This window comes from Cryptomeria japonica, chromosome 3, assembly GCF_030272615.1.
Source record: "Cryptomeria japonica chromosome 3, Sugi_1.0, whole genome shotgun sequence".
In the NCBI taxonomy this organism is placed as follows: domain Eukaryota; kingdom Viridiplantae; phylum Streptophyta; class Pinopsida; order Cupressales; family Cupressaceae; genus Cryptomeria; species Cryptomeria japonica.
This window is the reverse complement of record NC_081407.1, coordinates 177,331,730-177,347,422: the sequence shown is the minus strand read 5'-3', so window position 1 is coordinate 177,347,422 and position 15,693 is coordinate 177,331,730. Positions and strand designations below refer to the sequence as shown.

At 36.2% G+C, this 15,693-nt stretch overlaps 1 protein-coding gene across 3 annotated transcripts in view; it reads right to left on the bottom strand.

The window, feature by feature from the left end:
* Window positions 1-15,693, bottom strand: part of LOC131048565 (BAG-associated GRAM protein 1) — a 186,420-nt gene that overhangs the window by 39,534 nt on the left and 131,193 nt on the right. For all 3 annotated transcript variants that reach the window (XM_057982564.2, XM_057982562.2, XM_057982565.2), the window contains exons 9-10: window positions 13,659-13,688; window positions 13,421-13,520 (exon numbers count right to left, since the gene is read on the bottom strand). In XM_057982564.2, the coding sequence (XP_057838547.1) occupies window positions 13,421-13,520; window positions 13,659-13,688 (130 nt within the window). The remainder of the gene's footprint in view (window positions 1-13,420; window positions 13,521-13,658; window positions 13,689-15,693) is intronic.

Here is a 15,693-nt window from a genome sequence, read left to right as displayed (position 1 = left end):
GAAATCAATTTTGAAGTCTCCCCAACAGAATAACAAATTCACCAGCTCTAATACCACTGTAATATCCCCCAGTAGGAACCTTTGAAATATAGTTACTTATATTGAACAATCTTAGATGAATAGTAAGAGATAGATAAAGATTTATATAACTCTCTATAACTGAAATTCTGAAATAAAGTCTGATTTGCATGCATAATGAATATGATTTTGATCCTAATGTAGATCTGATTGCTATTACTGATTTATTGTCCTACTCCTTATAACCATGCATTAACTTGCATATAGATCTGCATGTATGAGATATTGGTGTTCCTAATTTATGACTCTAAAACCATGCATTGAATTGTGTATAAGTCTGGTGTAGATTCATAGGCCTTGAAGCTTGAATGCTTTTCTTGATTGATATCCTTATAATCGTGCAGTTCTGTTATGAAGCCTTTCCTGATTGTACTTGAAACATATGCTTCTATGTTATAAATTTCTGCTCTACTAGAGAGATCCCCACTGGTAAATAATAATAAAGAGATGTTTTCTAATCTCCTTCCTATGAGTGCCTTATTTCCCTTTTAACTATCATTTGGAATGATTGTGTGGAAAAGGAAACATCTTTTCAATGTGAGTGGCTGTTCTTAAAGACACATTCTTTATAAACTCTTACCACTTTCCTTAAACAAGTCAAACATTATCAGTGAAACATAATAAGAAATAGTCTCACCGTCATGGCCCGATCTGATGCACATTATCAGCGAAACCTAATAGATATTGTCTCACGACAGTGAGACTTTACAATTGCTTAACCCTAACCTTAATTACAGCAGATCGTGATTACTACTGTGCACACAACAAATAATAATTGCCTAATAAATCTCTTTCTCCTCTCCTAACAGAGATGTTCCCTAAAATGATGGGGGATTAATTAGATTTAATAATCGAGAGTTAAGGGAAACAGTGTGTTCCTAAAGGGGTGTGAATTGCTACAAATAGACACACTCCATTTCAAACGGTCACACCTTGAATAAGAGTAACCACCTTACAAATCCGATGGAGGAGTATAAAGAGGAACATGGCAACATTCAAGGAGTGTATGATGGAAGGAGCAGATCATATTATGATACTCGTAATCATTGTAGTAACAGCAGATTGGTATGTTGTATCTCACTCATGAACGAGATACTTATTTACAATAATATTATATTTGAATTTTTATTAGGAATAAAGGCCATATGCATGGCCTATAATCTAAGTAACCGGTTCGGGTTCGGGTTCGGATTTAGGTAGGGATTTGGGAACGCATTCGTGGATTCAGCAAAAAAAATATTCTTGGGTACGGGTATGGGTTCGTTCGTATATATATATATATATGTTCAAACATCAAAATTATAAAATATAATTATATAATTTATAAACTATCACTACCATTATTGATTATTACAATGATGCAATCCATACAAAAATGAAATATGCAATTGGACTGCTGCAATGATATATTACAGCAGTTATAAACATATCACATATTACAGAGAATAATATAATACATCATCATTCAACCACGAAAAAAGGACCCTAAGTTAGAGCACGACATAGATGAATAAGAATAGAATTAGTACAGAAGGATGAACAGAATAAGGACATAAATAAAAGCAGATCTGCAGTAGTCAAGAGCAACTTGGTGCGGTAGAACAAGAGAATATATGAGCAGCCTTATGTAGAGGATAAGAACAGAATTTAGAGCAGACCGGTGAAGCGTGTTGGAAAATATCAGAGAGACATGGGTTTACATGTTAAAATAATATTTAAAAAAGTATTTTTTTATTGGTTTTTGTGTTTTTATGACCCGTGGGCCTGTTTTTGGGAACCCACGGGCCTGGGTTCTCTTGGGTCTGCCTGGGTTCTCCCTGGGTTCCACTTTGGTCCTGCCTAGGTGAATGGGTTCTCTGTGGCAGGACCCGGGTGAAACTCAGGGAGTGTTAATTTTGTAACGTCGGTCATACTATTTCATGCTTCCGATATATATATATATATATATTAATTTGATTACATATACTAATATGTTAACGTTAGCTAATGCTAAATAAAACCAAAGTTAATTTATCGCGTTTGACCAACGGTTACACCGTTCATGGTATCGGGTGGTAAAGCGATTCTCAAACAAGTCGCACTCCTTCCGATCGGGTAAGTAAACGGTGACTAGTTTATATACTGTGGTAAGAGGTACGTAGGGAAGAGATGTGTCTTCCCACGTGGGAAGACATATCTCTTCACTACGTAACCCCTCATCCACTTATATAGCAGGCTTACATTGAGGAGGATGTACACACTGAAATTGATAAGTGTGGTGCATCTTTAAAACACGCTATAGCAGATAAAATACAACTTTCAGATCATATCTCCATCTCTTCTATTTTGATCACAGAATTTTGAAAGAACTTAACATGGTATCAGAGCGAAGTTAAGGAAGATCATATTAAAATTTTGTGATGATCTCATAAACTTTCACCAGGCTCTTACTAAGATCACATTCCCATAATCCTAATGGCAACCGGCGTTAGGTTTGAAGATAGATTAGATGTAGCATCAAATTTTGTATCTTGGAAATTCAGGATCATGCTTATTGTGAAAGAAAATAAAATTGACTCCCATGTCAAAAGTGAAATTCCTCAACCCTTTGATGATACAGAGAAAATTCAATGGAGCAAGGACAGTGAGAAGGCCCTTAAGATAATTGTGGATTCAATAAGAGACCACATTGTACCAGTTATTTCTAAATATGAGACGACCTTTCAGATGTTCAAAGCACTAGCTAACATTTATGAAATCAACAACACTAGCAGGGCTCTCACCCTAAAGAATCAACTACACCATATAAAGATGAATAAAGGAGAAACAGTTACATCCTATTTCTTGAGGATCACTAAGCTTAGGGATCAACTATCCACTATTGGACATCTAGTAGACAACAAAGAACTTGCTATGATGGCCCTAAATGGACTTCCTACCTGATGGGAATCATTCATTCAAGGAATCAGTGCTGGTTCTAAATTTGAAAACCGATTGCATTCAAGAGGAATCTCGGCTTGTCACAAGAGGAATAAAACAAAACAATGGTAATGAAGACATTCAAGTTCTAAACTCTAATTCCCACAAGAAAGGAAAGAAGAAGAACTTTAAGAGAAAGAGGGACAACAACTCAAATGGGAAGATGTCTTCAAAGAAGAAGAGAGACATTTCTGAAGTACAATGTTTCAGATGTGACCAATATGGGCACTAAGTAATGAAGTGTCCAGATAGGATCAAACAACAAGCTGCAATGGCAAAAATTAAGAAAGGGAGTAATTCCAAGAAGCTAGTCTTCTACTCAGCCCTCTCTAGTCAAGTCACCTCCAGTTTCAACACATGGGTGATTGACAACGGAGCATCTCGACACATCACTGGATTTCGTGAGCACCTAGATACACTTGTGGAAAGTTCAAATGAAGAAGTGACAATTGGTGATGACTCAAATTATCTAGTTATGGGAATAGGAACCTGCAATATCAACCTAAAGTCAAGCATATCCCTACAGCTGACCAAAGTTCTATTTGTACCTGGTATAAAGAGAAACCTTGTCTCAGTTTCTGCACTTGAAGATAAGGGTTGCAGATTAACCTTTATGGAAGGAAAAGTGCTTGGTAGGCCAAAGAACTCCACCATCAAGAAAGCCCACACCATTGGAGTAAGACAAGGGAGCCTCTACAGACTTCGCACCACTCCACCTCTAGCCTTGATTCATGAGACTCCAGATTCGAATGAAATTTGGCACAGAAGATTAGGGCAGCTTCATTTACATGCCCTACCTAAGATAGAGAAGATGGTGATCGGCTTACCCAAGCTAAGTCAAAAATCTGAAGGAGCCCTTTAAAGGGTCTTTTAATTCTAGCGACAGTAAATCCAAAAATGTATTAGAATTAGTTTATTCTGATATATGTGGACCCATGTCTGTACCCTCATTAGGGGGATTTTTATATTATGTAATATTTGTAGATGATTATTCTAGGAAGACCTGGATATATTTTCTGAGGTACAAAGAGTCTGAAGAAATCCTTTCTAAATTTAAAGAATTCAAAGCTCTTGCAAAAAATATGACAGGTAAGAAAATCATAACCTCAAGAACAGACAATGGGGGCGAATACACTTTTGATATGTTTAAAGATTATTGTATAAATGCTCGGATTAAGAGGGAGTTAACTGTACCTTATAACCCACAACAAAATGGGGTAGCTGAAAGAAAAGAAAGAATAGGACTATAGTAGAAGCTGCTAGGGCTATGTTGTTTGACCAAAATATAGAAACCTCATTTTGGGCTGAAGCATCTAGGACAGTTGTGTACATTCAAAATAGATGTCCTCATTCTCTTCTTGACAATAAAACCCTGAAGAAGCCTTTACTGGCAACAAACCTGACATAAGTCATTTCCGGATCTTTGGGTGTCCAGTCTATATTCATGTCCCCAAAGAAAAGGGGTCAAAGTTAGAACCTTCTGGAAAGAAAGGAGTTTTTGTTGGGTACAGTGAAACCTCTAAAGCCTACAGAATATACATACCTGGTCAAAGACAAATTGAACTAAGCAGAGATGTCATCTTTGAGGAAGACATAGCATTCAGGAGGTCCAAAAGCTCTAATGAATTAGAACACCAAGATCCTCCTACAAGCTTGGATGAGGATTCCACCCCTGAGATTCAGAGGGAGACCCCTGAAGATGCTGAGCATGAAGTTCAAGGCTTACCTTTAGAAGAAAATTATCCCGAAACTAGGAAGAGACCACTTTGGGCTAAACAGATGCTTCAAGAAGCTGAAAATTATGCTACTCCAAAGGGGACCTTCAGAGAAAGTAAGAGACCTAACCTATTTTCCAGTTATACTACCTTGATGAGTGAGATCATTGATGCAGAACCTTCCTGTGTTGGAGATGCGCTCAAGCATCAAGTTTGGAAAGATAATATGTCAGAAGAGTATCAGTCAATTCTGAAAAATGATGTCTGGGATATTGTGCCTAGGCCTAAAGGCAAATCTGTGGTATCTTCTAAATGGCTCTTCAAAATCAAACATGCAGCAGATGGTAGAATTGAAAAGCAAAAAGCAAGGTTTGTTGCCAGAGGTTTCTCATAGAAAGAAGGTATTGACTATGAAGAGATATTTGCTCCTGTTGCCAGATACACTTCTGTCTAAGCAGTTTTGGCTATTGCAGCATCTAAAGGATGGAAAGTCCATCAAATGGATGTCAAGACTGCTTTTCTGAATGGTAAGATTGAAGAAGAAGTTTATTTGGAGCAACTTGAAGGTTTTGTGATTCATAAGGCTGAATCACATGTCTGCAGATTAAAGAAAGCTCTTTATGGATTGAAACAGGCCCCCAGAGCATGGTATGAAAGAATTGATCACTATCTCTTGGAATTAGGGTTTTCCAAGAATGAAGCAGATCCAAATCTCTACTACAAGGTAATCAATGGTGAATTATTAATTCTTATTCTTTATGTTGATGATCTACTAATCACAGGAGAGGATAATTGTATTTCTCGATGTAAGAAAGAATTAGCCTCTGAGATTGATATGAAAGATTTGGGAATTCTTCACTACTTCCTTGGATTGGAAGTTTGGCAGCAAGCAGATGGTATAATCCTTAATCAAGGAAAATACACCATTGATATACTCAAGAGATTTAGAACGTTGGATTGTAGATCCATGACCACACCTATGGAGACAAATATGCACAAGCTAAAGGAAACAACTGCAGAATCAGAGTTTGCAAATCCTACACTCTACAGACAGATTATTGGATCTCTAATGTATTTAGTAAACACAAGACCTGATATATGTTATGTTGTAAATGCACTAAGTCAGTTCATGTGTGAACCCAAGGAAATACATCTTGTTGCTGCAAAGCATATTCTGAGATATCTTCGAGGAACTATTAGTTTTGGTTTGAAATATAAACATGTAGAACTTGACCTACATGGATTCACTATTTCTAATTGGGCTGGAAGCATAGTTGACAAGAAAAGCACATCAGGATGTTGCTTCAATTTAGGATCAGGAATGATCTCATGGATATGTAGAAAACAGTCTTCAGTTGCTCAGAGTTCTACAAAAGCTGAATACATTGCAACCTTCATGGGAGCAAGAGAAGCTGTATGGCTCCGAAAATTGCTTGTAGGACTGTTTGGTCAGCCCTAAATCCTACTGTCATCTACTATGACAATCAGAGTTGCATCAAGCTTTCAATGTTTCCAGTATTTCATGACAGGTCTAAACACATTGAGATTCCTTATCACTATGTTCGAGATATGGTGGAAAGGAATGTGATCCGACTGAATTATATTAGTACAGGTGATCAGATTGTAGACATTCTTACCAAGCCTCTCTCCAGGATCAAGATTGAACACTTAAGAGATAAACTTGGTATGGTTGAAAATGTTATTTAATTTTGAGATAGAGTCTCATTTATTCTAATATACTAATATATTTAAAGATGTTTAGTGTGTAAACTCTTTTATTTGTCATGTGTGTGACTCCATGACTGCATGGGCCTTTTGTGAACATTATTGAAGGGTGACGACTTTTCAATAATGAACACATGTTTTAAATTGATATTGGAAGGTGACGATTTTACAATTATCAATTTAACTATCTTGATGGATATCATGTGACTTGATATCTGTGGACATGTCATGATAGTATATATATCTCTGAGACATTATGGTAGATATCTGTTGGTTGATATCATTAAATAAACCATAATTATGATAGAGATCTTCATGGTGAATATTATGAACATAATATTCGTGGACATGCCATGAAATCATTATCAGTATGGTAGGCATCATGTGACTTGATGCCAATGCACATACCTTACTTGATAACTATGAGTTATGGTGAGTATCATGAGACTTGATATTCATTGTTGAACCATATCTCTGAATATCACTATGGTGTCATATCTCCTCTCTTAACAATCAATGGATGAATTGTGATGTTTTCTCTAACATGAAATGTGTCCTCCCTAGTTAAGAGGGAGTGTTAATTTTGTAACGTCGGTCATACTATTTCATGCTTCCGATATATATATATTAATTTGACTACATATACTAATACGTTAACGTTAACTAATGATAAATAAAACCAAAGTTAACTTATCGCGTTTGACCAACGGTTACACCGCTCATGGTATCGGGTGGTAAAACGATTCTCAAACAAGTCGCACTCCTTCTGATCAAGTAAGTAAACGGTGACTAGTTTATATACTGTGGTGAGAGGTATGTAGGGAAGAGATGTGTCTTCCCACGTGGGAAGACATATCTCTTCACTACGTAACCCCTCATCCACTCATATAGTATGCTTACATTGAGGAGGATGTACACACTGAAATTGATAAGTGTGGTGCATCTTTAAAACACGCTATAGCAGATAAAATACAACTTTCAGATCATATCTCCATCTCTTCTCTATTTTGATCAAAGAATTTTGAAAGAACTTAACAGGGAGAACCCGAGGAGGACCAGGACCAGGCAAGAACCAATACCTGGACCCAGCCTAAATTGCCAAGAACTGGTATCTTAGCCTATAATATAAGTTGTTTCATTTATTCTTATATATACATATAACAGAAATAATGCCAATAAGATTTGTATTTGTTAATCAGATTTATAGGATACTTATGCTTAATTTCATTTATCTACGTATACATTCATACTACTAATGAACTAATCCTTAATCAATTTCTATTTCCCCTCATAAGAATTGGATGGATTTGTTAAGGAAAGGCAGTATTAATATCTCACAAGGTAGGTGAGTGTTGTGCGAATCGCACACCCATCCCCGTCTTGGACAGGGACCCCCAGTTTGTGCCTTTCTGTCCTGATCCTGAAATTTGGCTAACTCTGAAAAACTGAGGAAACCTCCTAAAACTAGAATTTGCAATATAACTCCTGGAGGGCCGAAACCACTCTCAAACATCCTGAAAGTATATATGGAATATAACTTAAAGTATATTCCATGTTATATTCCATATGCTCATTTTCGGACCCAGGAGCCAAAAGTTGAAAAGGTTAACAGTTGCCAAAAGTGTTCCAAGGTCCGAAATTCACTTTAGACCTCCAAATTCGGACCCTGGGGCCGAAATTTCTAAATATGACAAAATCGCAAAAAGTGTTTCAAGGTCCGAAAAACACTTTAAGAGTCCATTTTCGGACCCTGGGGCGAAATGTTAAAAAACGCGATTTTGCAAAAGCGCCTCTAGGTCCGAAATCACTTAAGTCCCTCTTTTCGGACCCTTGGAAGAAAATAAAGAAAGCGCGTAGTTTTAAAACGGACGCTTCAGGTCCAAAAACCCGAAATATCCATTTTCGGACCCCTCGGTTTAAAAGCGCGAAATATAAAAGGACGCACTAGGTCCGAAAACTGGCGAAAGCGCTTCAAGCCCCGAAAAACACTTAAACGCCCAATTTCGGACCCTACCTCTGAAGTTCACATTAAAATCGCGAAATTTCCAAACGCGTTTTTAGGTCCGAAATTCTTCTAAAATTGCGAAATATGCCTTATGGTCCGAAATCTGGGTAAATTCGCCAAAAGGCGTTGAGCGTCCGAAGTTTGCCTTAGACACCCATTTCGGACCCCAGCCCCGAAATTTTAAAACCCATCAAAATTGCAAAGGGTGGTTTAGCTCCGAAAATGATAGAGTTCGCCAAGAAAACGCGTGAAAAGCTCTGAAAATACACTTAAGTATCCATTTTCAGACCCTGGGGCGAAAAGTTTGAAAATCGCAATTTGCAAAATATGTGTAAGCTCCGAAATTTGCCAAACATGTCATAAGGTCCGAATTTGCCTTTAAAATTTGCGAAATATATGCAAGCGTCGAAAGTTGCAAAACTCCCCATGTTCCGAAAATATCTCCAGTTCAAAATGTCTAAGTTCTCCAAAATTCACCAGAAAAGCATGAGAGTTAGAGTTTTAGAATCTGCAGAAGCTCTTCAAACCTCCAGAATCGTGCCATAAACCCATTTGAAACGTCCAAGACTCCAAAGGTAAAATACGCAGAAGTAAAAGACCAAGGATCAGATTTCACAATCGAAGAAAAAGAGAAGCATTTTCAAGATACATCTCGCAAAGAGCTTCTCAAGCCAGACATCGTAATTAAATTTAATGTTTGTTAAATTAAATTATTTAATTGTTCAAATTGATTTAATTAAGTGAAATTGGTTGATTGCAGGACGTCATCGAAGAACCAGGAGAAAGACTTGAAACGCAAATCAAGGAAGGATCGCAATTCAAGGCCAAGCGCTGAAGATTGGAAAGAAAAGATGCAGGAGCGCAAGAGCAACCGAGCATTGGGAACCGTGCCGTTGAACATAGATGAAGTCCATCGGCGAAATTGAAGGCAAAAAAGCAAAAGAACACTCAGTCTATGCATTCTCGAGAAAAGGAGACACAGATGGATTTAATTCAAGGAATTCAATTCCTAAAAAGCTGAAATTGCTTTATTGTAAACTGCCTATGGGTCCCGTGCAAGATATTTTTGTGGATAACTATTCCCAACCACCAAGAAGATTGGATAGACCTGAATTAAAGCCAAATAGTGGCAGGTAGTTGAGATAGTTGCTGGTTGGATAACTGAGAATTAATTAGGCATGGGTCAAGGCTGCCAGCTTCTGGAAGACAGATCAGGGCCCTTGGATGCAGTCCATCCTGGCCTCTGATTCAAAATTGTAATATCTATAAAAGGCAGAGGCCTTTCTTCTATAAAGGGTTAGAGATAGTTAGATGGTTAGAGATTGTTAGAGATTGAGAGATAGTTAGATTGTTAGATAGTGAGATGGTTAGATAGTTAGATTTTAGAGTTAGAATAGGTTAGATCTTAGCGGTAGCATAGAGATGCTGCAGAAATTGTTGTAATAGTCAGTTGAAATCAATATATAAACATTGATTTGGTGTTTATTGTCTTGTTTTCATCCTGTTTGCATGGTTTCTTTCAGCATTTTAGATAGATCTTTATGTTTTGGGTGTGCAAGTATTTGATAGATTCGGGCTCATACCACTGAGGATCTGCTGATTGTATATCCTTTTGTGTGGTTAACCTGAGCCTTCGATTGTGCTTAGTTCAATTGCAGGTGTTTGTCTGAGCTGCGCCAGAATTGGGTGCTTAGCCGTGCGTCTCCAATCTGAAAATCTTCCAAGTTCCTTTGAAGATTGCACCGTTCCTGCAAGGTTGTGAGCCATTCTGGCCAAGCACGAATTGGTTATGTTGAATCTGTCTACCCGCATACCCGTGTTGTTAGTTTTAGATCTCCTAAACCTTTCCTTTTTCTCTTTATTGCGTAATTCGAGAATCACAACAGACTAGCTTGTTGCAAATCGTAAGTCCCCCTTGTGTTTCCAGCATAAACACATCAAGCCACTGAGAGATCCCGCAGTCAAGACCTGACAAAAGAAACCTTGAGGTAGTCTCCTTTGATCAAACTTAGAAAACAGCATTAGAGACTTCCTTATCTCAAGAGAGAGTAGGATAATCAGTCGGCTATTCTATTCTGCGTTGGCCGTATGAAGTTTGCAGCAATGCGATTTCAGACACGTCAACAGTGAGCCCCAAGAGGTGGTATGGACGAGTGTTCCTAAAACCCTTAGGGAGATCAAGAGGTGATACGGACGGGTGTTCCTGAAACCCTTGGACCTACTTGTGGAGAATGATTTTCTAGCACCCTAACATAGTTATTCCCCATCCTCCATTACAGTTGATGATTATGATGTATTGGGGCTTAAATATAGTAATTATCAATTGTATTATGAATACTAATTGTTCTCTAGCTTTGATAATCTAATTTAAGGCATAATAAGTATGATGATGTATGTTTAATTATTGGGAAACAAGCAGACCCTAGTAGGGGACATTACAACCTTGCTATGATGCCATATTCTTTTTCATGCTTAGCAATAAAGCCATGTGGTTTTCAACTACAGCCATGCCTATTTCTTCTGTTCTAGCTGAATTGGCATTTAATAATAGCATAGACTATGATTCTACACTAAATAGCACTACATAAGCACAACAAACTACATTCAATAAAAATAAAAATAAATGGAACTTCTCAATAAGTCCTAGGAAAGCTACCAAAAAGTAGTGAGGATCAAGGAATTCCAATTTTCAGGCCAAGTTCACATGCCCACTAGATCTTAAAAATTGGAAGCATCTTTGAGGAGTAGAGGAACTTAGGGTTTGAACTTTTGCTAATCCATGTCTATATCACATGTTCAAAATCCAAGAACACCACCATGTGTCACATTGCAGCATCTAAAGATAGGAAACAAGTTTATTGGAATATATTTGTACATAATGTTATAGTCATTGGAAATGCATGAAAGGATAAAAAGACAAATTCTGAAGAAGAAAAGGTAAGAAAACACTTTTAACTATGAAAATTGAATTTTTGAGGGATTATCTTGACATAGAAATAAGTTTCCACCATCATATATCCCATGATAAGACAAATGCATAAATAATTAAAGGAATATTTTACTTTCATGCATAGTTGGCAAAATCTAACTCCACAAAAACTTGGCAGACCTAAAACTAGCAACTCAGCAAAAAACTTGACAACTTAAAAAATGTTTAAATTTCTTTGAAGAAATTCTTTTTGCAAAATTCAATGACAAAATATATCTAATGAGTCCACAAATAAGTACAAAAGTGTTCAATATTTAATTTGATTCCTTTGAATACTTGAGTACAAAACTGCATCATCATGCAAAATGATTATCATGATTCATAAATTGCACAGTACAACATTTCACATCTTCCTCTTCCCTGATCTAATGAAAACTTGGAGAGAGGTTCTAATCCATTCCCTCCAATGCAACTCCTCGCTCGGCATTGAAGATTGTGTTTGTGGCTCTGACTCAACCTCCCTTTTGTTGCTAGATGGCAATGACTTCTTTGCCTCATCAATGTCATTCAATGACAATCTAGTATCTCATTTTTCTACAACCACATCCTCCACTACCTACCTCTCAAAATCAAGAACTCGTCTACAATAAACAGTGGCGTTTTTTGTCTTGCCTTGTCCAATCAATATAAGGATCAATGTCATCCAAATCAATGACCTCTGATTTGTCCTCTACTTTTCTTGTGTGAAGTTAAAGGTTGTATTGTATTTTATAATAATGATAACAATTGAATCTTTGATACTAATCGTATGATACTTCATCGCTAGTCAATGATATTATGATGGTGATAAACATTAAAGATACTTGACTAAGACTCTAAGTTGTCGATTTTCATCTCCATTCGCAAACCCCCTCATTGTAATCAAATTTATTATATGACAAAAGATCCAAATAACTAATGAGTGTCTAGGAGTGGAAACTCTAATAGGGTTGGAGTTAAGGGGAAGCTCCCCTCATGGGGGTATGGGGGTAACGCACCCAGCAAGGTCAAGGGGCAATACCCCTATTAGGGTTGAAGGTTAGTGCCCCCCTAATGGGAATCGAGGCAACACTCCCTTATCTAGGTTGAGGTGTAGCACCCCTTGTGGGCTCCTAGGGCAGCACCTCAAGTTCACTCCTTGTTGCAATTCAAGAAAAGATTGACGGGTAGAGAAACCGCCACCAAGCCCATATTAAGGCCTTTGAAACCATACAAACCCTCATGGTACATTCCATTTTCACAATTTTTTCACTTACAAGAAAATTTAGATATTTGGCAACTTTTTGTTTATACAAATGTGAGGAAGTCATGCAAAACATCATTGATAGGGCAAAATCAAGACCTTTTTTATTTTTTTGCCACATTTTTTATATGTTTTGGCACATTCTGCATTTTGGATGTTTCTGGCAAGTTTTTGGCTCAAATTCGCCAAGTTTCTAGTAAATGGCAAGTACTTGGCAAAAACTCAACAAGTTTTCCAGCAAGTAACTCATTTGTGTAAAAAATTAGTGAGTTAAGAGGATGATTACTAGTTTATCTATTAAAGGGGATAGGCATGGTCATGCAGTAAGAATACATTCTTATGATGACAAGAATATAAAACAAATATAGAGTCAAAAAAATTTCATTGGTACATATAACTTTGTGGTTCCTACTATGATTTTCAACTCAAATTAGATATACTTATACAACCCTCAACTATTATGAATCCTAGGAGTTCCTAAGATTCAAGTAACTAATCAAATGCAATTAACAGTATGATATTAATATTACTCTCATGGCCCTATATCTATACTCCTCCAAAGATGGCCATACACTAAGTTGGCATAGTATTATGTCAATTATTCTTTCTTGTAATAAGTCTTCATCTTTGCGATTAAACCTACAAGTTCACATATTCCAAAAATTAAAAAGAAACCCTTGTGTTTGATCTCATTTTATCATTTTCTTGATTATAAGCTACATGCTTACCATCCGGACTTGCTAATGGAGGTACTCCTTGCCCCCCAGCGCCAACTCGAAGAATTATTGTAATTGCAGGGTTGATGAATGCATGTTGACTTTTCTTAATCTGTACAAAATCAAATTAGGAAAAATAAAGCTCAATAAGCTTCACACTAGACTACAAATACAAATTTCACAAAAAATTTAAAGAAATATGATAAAGTAAGATGTAAACCACTAAAATTAATGCATATGAAAATAATACCTCTTCAATATCTTCAAACGGCAAAACCACCTTGATTTATGACACCCAATGAGACAACAGTGATAAGTACTTCACAAATATTTTACAAGTATAAATATCATAAAAAAAAAGCATGTTCTTTAATTGAGAGCTTATTCTTTTGCAGTTTTAGACTGATTTCATAATTTTAAAGGAAACAATGTGACATATGGAGAACAAAAGGTCGACAACTCATCTAATAAAGGCTATGATTAGCATTTCAATTATAAACTCTATCACACATCATCCATTAAAGATATCATAAAATAGAATAACCATATGTACCAAAACTGCATGTTTCCATGTACATATTTCCATTACACCATCAATAGTTTGAAACATAATCTTATAAGTCCATAGTCCTAAGCTATGTCACAAGGTTCATGTTCATGTACAAAGATAAAATTTACCTAAAAAATCATTATTAAATTCATTTAATAAATACTATTACATTAAATTTTAAATTATTAAAAAATATTAAATGTCTTATTAATAATAATAATAATAAATCTAAAATAAAAATATTAAACTTTAATATAAAAAAAAAAAGATAAAAAACAAAATGCAAACAATTGATAAACTTTTAGTATATTAAATTTTATTGAAAAAACAAAAAACAAAACCTAAGGCTAAATTTTTTTTTAAAAAGTTATGATTTATGAATCTCAACATCTCATCCCAAAACCACCTGAAATGGAGACTTCAGTGTGCAACCAAGAGGCAGGACAACCTTCCACTATGCTCGCATTAAGCAGGACGCTAATAAAGATTCATCCTGACCCGTTTATTCTCTTCAAATTAAAATTTCCAACCTCCAATGGCAATCAACAAACTGATAGTCAATGCTAGTCTACAATGAAACAAACCAACAATAACACTCGACACAACGAGCTAACAACAAGTTGAAAGGATCCTCATGTAATGTACCCTTTTATTGCCCTAGAATCACAAGTTCAATAACAGCAAGAGATGAGATCGTTAGAGATATATCTTTATCAGGTAAATGTCCTTCTTAACAAGATAAACCTTGATTTGAATCCTACAACCACAACCAATGATATATACATATATAATTTTCAATCATTAGGTTCGTATTATATCAATTCAATAAGATAGAACATATCTATATTACTACCTAGTATTCAATCACAATTGAGTTTGGAGGAGGAAGCATGATAGGCTCGTGATTTATCCCACCCCTTTCTGACTTATGTTTTTTGGTTTTTGGATTTATTTTTCATTTTGTGTTATTGCAATATTTGTTTTTTTTGTGTTTTGCATTATTTGTTTTTTTTGTGTTTTGCATATATTGAAATGAAAATATAGGAAAACAAAGGGACAACACTAGAAACAGCTTCTACTCTCTAAATAAACCAACTCAGCAATACCCAGAAAGTTATATTGCATTAATGGCAAATATTGATCATACCCATTTGCTGATATGATGAACAATAATGATTTTTCTGTTATGGCAGCAAACAGAGATGAAATCCAAGCTGGTGTCAGTCTAAAAACATTTTCTTCCAAACCCAAACGCCTCTCCAATGGAGTGCAACAACCAAGTGCCTATCTCAACAATTTCTTATGCGCACAAAATGGAGCGCGGCTGCAAGGAAAACGGTACGGCCTTCTCTAGATAGGTACATCCAGCCAAACTAATACCAAAAAAACTCATCAACTCTGCAAGCAAGTTCGATCCTTCAATTTGCACTGAATCTTCATCAAACTTTGACACTAATCAACTCCAAACCAAAATTGTTAAGCATAAACATAACCCTTGAATGAGACTACCAAATAATAATGCCCTAAAGAGATCTTTCACTCCCACGGGTACCAAACCCTGTGAAGGTTTTCATCTCCAGAAGCTGTTGGTTCAAACCCTTTCTTAGCTCCAAAGCCAAACTCTTCAAATGATTATGCACATGAATGAATGGAAATGAGGGCTCAAGCTCTATTTATTTCTTCTTCCCAAAAAATCCCACCAAAAATGCAAATATACTATAGCTTCAATCTTTTA